The sequence below is a fragment of the Camellia sinensis genome, chromosome 11 (assembly GCF_055761805.1).
Source record: "Camellia sinensis isolate YWXY chromosome 11, ASM5576180v1, whole genome shotgun sequence".
Taxonomy (NCBI): Eukaryota; Viridiplantae; Streptophyta; class Magnoliopsida; order Ericales; family Theaceae; genus Camellia; species Camellia sinensis.
The window spans coordinates 58,940,050-58,947,229 of NC_138971.1; the positions used below are offsets into that span (position 1 = coordinate 58,940,050).

At 39.3% G+C, this 7,180-nt stretch overlaps 1 protein-coding gene across 1 annotated transcript; it reads left to right on the top strand.

The window, feature by feature from the left end:
- The first annotated feature begins 2,425 nt into the window (after positions 1 to 2,425).
- On the top strand, positions 2,426 to 4,785 carry LOC114281589 (uncharacterized). Its single transcript, XM_082895061.1, has 5 exons — positions 2,426 to 3,536; positions 3,621 to 3,703; positions 3,818 to 4,017; positions 4,116 to 4,222; positions 4,475 to 4,785. Exons 1-5 carry the CDS (start codon positions 2,426 to 2,428, stop codon positions 4,783 to 4,785), a joined length of 1,812 nt encoding a protein of 603 aa, XP_082751187.1.
- Positions 4,786 to 7,180: the final 2,395 nt, after the last annotated feature.

Sequence of the window (7,180 nt, forward strand, 5' to 3'; positions counted from 1 at the left end):
ATTAGGTGACGACTCTAAGATCTCGTGATACAATCCAATTTTGGCAATGGTTTTGTAATAAAATGGATTTCTATAGAAGTTGTCAAATTTGGACTCTCATCTATGTTTCACATTGCACTTGTGAGACTAGATCGAAGAAAACGAGGGTCTAAATTGTTTAACGCGCATAGGTACTCCCTAGGCATGTTACAATTTACGGCGGGCCAACATGTGCAACAGTAGCAGTAGCTTTACTTCATCTAAGCTTCTATGTTCCTGATTTGGTGGACTTGATGAAGAGGATGATGGTGCTAGTGATGATTATATTGAGTTTGAGAATGAAGACATCCATAAAAGACCAGTTAACATAGATTTAAGAGAAGAGTCTGTGAATATTGAGTTTGATGGTGCTAACAGCTGAGCATGCTGGTCAGATTAACACTTTTTTTTTTCCCAGTTGAGTCATGAGATCCAAATCTAATGCATCCCATGTTAGGCGTGAGATCCAAATCTAGATCTAGATGAGGGGGTGGTTGTGGCTGAAGAAAGGAAGTATAGAGTTATTCATTTATTTATTTATTATTTTCTTTTTTTCGATGTTAGCTTAGGCCTTGGACAAAGATTATTTTTGTGTTGTTGTTGTTGATCTTTGTTGTTGTTGTTGGTTGATGATGATATTGATGAAGTCTGGTTCTGCACCTTTGAGTTGGGAGATTAAATATAAAAGAAAATTACAAACAAATATAGGATTTGGGAGATTTAGTCTGGTTCTGCAACTCTGAATTAGAATACTGAATAGATATGTTTAGAAAGCTTAGATTTGTTCAAAAAATTGGACAGATAGGTTAATTAACCAATATTGTTGGCTTTGTATTTCAACAGATAGAATTTGGTTTGGCCTGGTATTTCAATAGATAAGTAAAAAATGAGAATTTCAACAAATAGAGAAAGAAAAGAGAGGTGTAAAAATTCAACAGATAGCAAAATTTTAAACTGATAAGTGAAATTTTTTGAATAGATAGAATTTTTTTTGACCAGATAGATATAAATTTAAACAGCTAGTCAACAGATAAATTAAGGGGTAAAATTAAAAACAAAATGCCTTCCAAAACCAACAAAAGGACTTCTTACCAAATTATTTTACAAATGGTAGATTTCTTACCAATAAAAAATATCCATTGGAACTAATGTCTTATACTTCCTTAATTTGGACTTTTCAACAATTTACTTTTTTTATTTTTATTTTTATTTTTAATTATGAATAAAAATAATTTAATTAAAACATAACTTGCATATAATATACATCTAGAGAGATCCATTCAAATTTATTCTGGTGTGATTCCATCATTGAACTTAAATTATACATTAAGGGTTGTTTAACAACCTATTAAAATAGCATACTTATTGCCAACAAATCACTCGTTAGTTCTTCTGAACACACTCTCTCGCTCTGTGTCTCTCTATATTAAATTCAGCATTATTGAAAGAATATTTACACACGTTAGATACAGTGGAAGATTTGTCTTAGTTAGCTATCAATCATTATTCTCTGCAAAAACACTAACTTATAATAATATAAAATATAATCAATCAACCAAATGAAATGATAAAAGCATGTGATGCAAAATGATGAGAGGAGATGAACGACTAGTGAATTAGGGATTTTTATTTTCAAACCTGACAATTTTAAGACCTTGGGTGATGGTTTAATGATCTTATTATTGCATCTGGTGGTGCTGTGAGATTTTGGTTTTAATTAATCGAGTGATTTTAGGTTTTAATTAAAGGGAAAATTATCAAAAAGTCCTATGTACCAAACTGTTACTCTTTCTGGTCATAAATTGAATCTTTTGGATTGGCAAGTCCTATTTTGCACATTTGGTAGACAACCAAGTCCCGTTTCAAATTATGTGAGGTGTGGGTAGACTGATTTGCCCTTTTCTGTTATTGGTATGTACGTGTATTGCGGGATTGATTGAATAGTTTATGGGATACATTGCTCTATCACGTTTGGCAAGTTGGATCTTATGTTTTTGGGTGTGGATAATTCGTGGGTCGGGCTGAAGGCTTACTGTGAGTTAGCAACGTAGGGTTTCGTTGTTCTCTTGCTCATGGTGAGAGCTCCTGCAGTCATTAACATTGGTTATCATTGCCAGTACGTAATACGTTTATGTCTTTTTCATAGTTAACATGCCATTGCCGTGCACAGGACGTGTGTCCATGATCACGTTTGTACGTCCTTCACACTATCCACAATTGTTCTACTTATGATGTCATCGTGATGTATCTACCTGTGCTTTTTCCCCTCCCCCATCCGTCCGTGCAGGGTCAGGGGATTCGGTTTTATTAAGTTCATTAGTGTATTGATTTTCTTTGGTACATTTTTTTGTTTTTTTGACATGTATAACATGTGTTTTCACCCATGTCAGTGTTTGTGCTCGTAGGTATGGAAGGGACTTTGATGTTGCTGTGTTCTTATCGGAACATTAACGCAGCCTACAATATTCGGGATCATGGCACGTTTGCCGAATTAGTTGATTTTCTGTGTTCCAAGATCAGCGGGATAGGTCCCCATAATGTAGGATTGTCGTACAAGATTCCAGGTTTAAACAGTTTCACTTTACAAGATGATGCGAATTTGGAAAACCTTGTTCGTCTTGCCCGATCGTTCGGGTTGGAACACGTTTGTGTGTTGGTTGATCGGCATGGACGTTTGGGTAGCGTAGGTGAGTACAGCGAACAACATAATATGCAACCCAACCCGGTGTCCGGAATAATCGTTAATGACCAGGGAGGAAGTGATGATGATGTTGATTTGTTGCCTGATTTCTGCCCGCACAATAATAAAGTATTACTGACTGAATCATGGGTACGGGGGTTAACCCACGTTGGGCAATGCTCTGAGGGGGGTGCACACGAATTTCGTACGGTTTTGTGTAAGTATGCCGTAGAGTTTGGGTTCAATTTCAAGTATGTTAAGAACGATTTTGTACGGGTCACAGCAGTGTGCTCCATGGTGGAGGATAAGGGCTGCACGTGGTCTGTACATGCTCGGGTGTTGAAAGCAAATCAATTTTTCTACCTTTGCAAATGGAACAGTGTGCATAGTTGCGGTGTATCCGTCCGGACATCAAATCATCAAAGGGTTGGATCTGATATGGTTGCTGATATTATGGCAGCTCGTGTTCAGGACAGACCACTTACACATCCAACTGATGTCGTCTTAGATTTGAAAGATGATTATGGGTTGCACGTCAACTACCGTGTTGCGTGGTTAGGGGTTGAGAAGGCAAGGGGGGAATTGTTTGGCGCCCATTCCGTATCATTCGACCAATTGCGTTGGTATCGTGAAGCCATCATGCAATACAATCCTGGGAGTTATGTTGATATCGATTATGATGAACACAACTACCGGTTCCGGCATTTTTTTATTTCATTCAAAGCATGCATTGATGGGTTTCGTCATTGTCGTCCATTAGTTTTCCTCGACGGAACCTTCTTAAAAGGCAGGTTCAAAGGGTTTTTGCTAGCTGCCACCGCGAAGGACAGTAATCAAGGTGTGCCCCATTTCATTTTAAAACATTGTATGTTATGGTTTGATATATTGCACACGCTAATCATGTTGTCATCATTTATAATAGGGTTGTTCTCAGTTGCTTATGCCATTGTGGACTCTGAAAACCACACGAATTGGGGTTGGTTCTTACAACATCTTGCCAACGTGGTACCCAGTGATAGGACACTGACGTTTGTGTCTGACTGAAACGTGGGACTTATGGAAGCAATGACTACATTTTTCCCCACATCTCACCATGCATTCTGCCTCTAACATTTACAGAGAAATCTGCGGGACAAACTACGATATGTGAACAACATGCATCGGATTGGGCTTGTCAGCAAATTTTGTAAGTGCGCATACGCACCCACCATAGCAACATTTAATCAAAAGGCTGACGAATTTCAACAATCTGGAAAAGCAATTGCTACGAAATTCCTTGCGGATGCACATCCACAACACTGGGCGAACGCATTTTTCAGGTACGAAAATTTCCGTTACGCAATGTAAACATGAACATACCCAACAACGAACGATCATGCTTTATTGTTTATGTTTTGTTTCCCCTTGGGTTTTGCAGAGGTAGACGATACGGCGAAATGAGCTCCAACGCCGCTGAGTCATTCAACTTTTGGATTCGTGAAGCACGGAATCTACCAATCACCAGAATGGTTGACAGCATCAGAGGTCAGATTATGCGACAAATGTCGAATCGGAGGGTGTCGGCCCACACATGGACTGGCACAATTTGTCCCAAAATGGAATCCAGTCTGGAAGAAGCTTACAACAAAAGTCGGGCATGGAAAGTTAGTTAGGCGAATAACGACGTGTACGAGGTCCATTCATTCCCATCTGTTATGGTGGACATCGGTAGACGTACATGTTCATGTTTCCAATGGCAAATAAATGAGTTTCCATGTGCGCATGCTATTGTTGCAGTGCGAAAAAGCGGGAAAAACCTTCATGACTTAGTTGTACCTTGGTACCATGTGTCCGAATATCGTTTGACGTATGCGCCCACCATCTACCCAATACCAACAGTTGAAAAACCACCGTTCAACCCCACCGACTACGTCATTTACCCACCAAACGTCGAACGTCCGCCCGGGAGGCCGAAGAAGAAGAGAATACCGTCTAAAGGTGAGATGTGCAACAAATACGCTATGGAAGGTGTGGTCATATGGGGAACCACAACAGGAAAACCTACAAAGAACCCATTTAGACGTAATGCCAATACATCGATATCCTAATTTATATTAGTACGTTTTCAAGTGGTTGTGTACTTCGTGCATACCATTAAATAAGAATGTGATAGTCACATACAGTTCAGTATTTAAGTAAGTTGTTATGTCAATGTTTTTTGTTCGCCTATAAGTACAATTAGCTTACGAATTTCATTATGTTCTATCCGTTACACACATATATTTTGTGTACCTTTGCTTAAGTGGTATTTTAATTTTATCATAGTTGTGTTTTGATCAAATGAATGCAGACCATGCCTACATGTACGCAGCGTGTACATTTAATACAAGTATTCGCGCAGTCTGTTAGTTTACTTACGTATAACCGTACATGCTACGACAAAATAATGAAACTCGTGGAAAAACTCCTTCATTTACAATTACAACAATTACAATGTGACATGCAGTTGCACAGATACAATACACACCTCACACCTCACGATTTTTCATACACCGGTAGACATTCGCATCACACTCAACTTTCTGTATCGTAAATGCCCCACCTATCTTAACTTAACAGTTACTAAAACACCCGTTTACACCACACTCCCCCATGTCTCCATCAGTATCGTCTTCGAAAATTCATGACAACGTACAAACCACATACTCAACCTTGAACTACATACATACTTACGCAAAAAACAACCACCCACATCACACTAAAACGCTGTCACGCATATTGTTGACCCCTTTCACACATTCACACCTAACTGTTGTCCACGCACCACAATGGGCTACAACATGTGCCTTATTTTAAGTAGTAAACCAATGTCAGTTTGATTGGGTTAACACATTATCCATCAACCTGTAACATTACACATTAATGAATGTCCCAACGTATAACTAAGGGAAAACAACCACACAACATACTTGCAAACAACCACATCAGTCATCATAATACGCATACTTTCCAGACTTGCAACCAAAACATATCATAATATTTTCCAAAAAAAATGCCAGCTAACTGCAGTCATAATGCTGTACACGCCTATTACGTGTTAATTCAAGACAAACCATCTAACACACTAACCTTACAATATGAACAAACCATAATCTGTGCTAATAACCAAAAACGTAAATATTTGCGCATCGTAGCGCACACAATCTGAAAAACCCATATTCGATGCTAATATTATAACCATATAATACTATGTGCATCCCTACACACCATCAACGTTACCCACAACGCATCAGATGTGTGTACCCTCATTCAGTCTAGATCGTTCTTCAATCCCCGCGGCGGGTCATTCACAAAAGACTCCACCATGATCACCCGCAACACACTGCAGTTGCCCTCATGCAGTGATCTCCTAACTTCCACATGGCGCACATACTGGCGCATCACAGCACACGCAATGATAGAACAATCAAGCCTGTCCAATAATATCACATCGCATGTTATTAATGTCGTAAGTATAAATTAAGACAATTCATGTTCTGTACCAGGTTACGTCGTTTTGCAAAAAAAAAAAAGTGCTTACGATTCGGGACGTTGTTGGGGACAGTCCACCACTGATTTTAATGGCGCCTCATGCTCTTGAGTATCAATCGCGTTATTTCCCATGGTCTGTCTCTGCACCTCTGACACAATGTTTTTCTACAACAACGCATACATACGTCAGCCAACACAGTTTCTATGTGGACACACACACCCATACATTTTAACATGTACACATCTTACCAGGGAAAGTGCCTCCATGTAGTGTACGTCCACAATTCTGCTCCTCGTCATCATCGAGTTAAAATGCTTCCAACTCCCATCCTTAGTGTCATACACGACCAGCGTCCAGTGTGAGTCTTTGCAAAGTGGGAAATGTACGTAACGGAAGAGCTTTGCTACATGCAGGTTGTCCAGCACATACCTATTCCTTGACCGTACGTTGTTGTTCTTCATCATGTCCTGCATCACCATGAAAACAAGTTATACATTTTGAAATCCCATAGCCAAACATAACATTTACAACCAAAAACTTACTAGACATATACTACTGAAGAAATAAGATTTGTCTGCAGCATCGACGCCCTCATTTATCCTCTCCTGCTCAGTATTATGCAGCACAACATGTGCATCGATCACCTGTGACATTTTTCACATGTTGGATTCTTGCATGGTTAGAAAAAAAAACCAAAAACCAAAAAACCACATTGCATAAATACCCATCTACGCGACTTACATTCCCCCGTATCTCAGATTGGCACACAAGTGATTTCACATCGGTGAAATACACAGCAACACCATGACCCTGCCCGTCCCACATCACAACACTGCATACAACACACAACCCACATCATGGTAAAAACGATAGGACAGTAACCTAGCTAAACCTACATACTTTCTTTGTACATACCTATCACCATCCCTGTTATATGCGTCGGTGATCTTCTTTTTCTCCGCAGCTGTCAT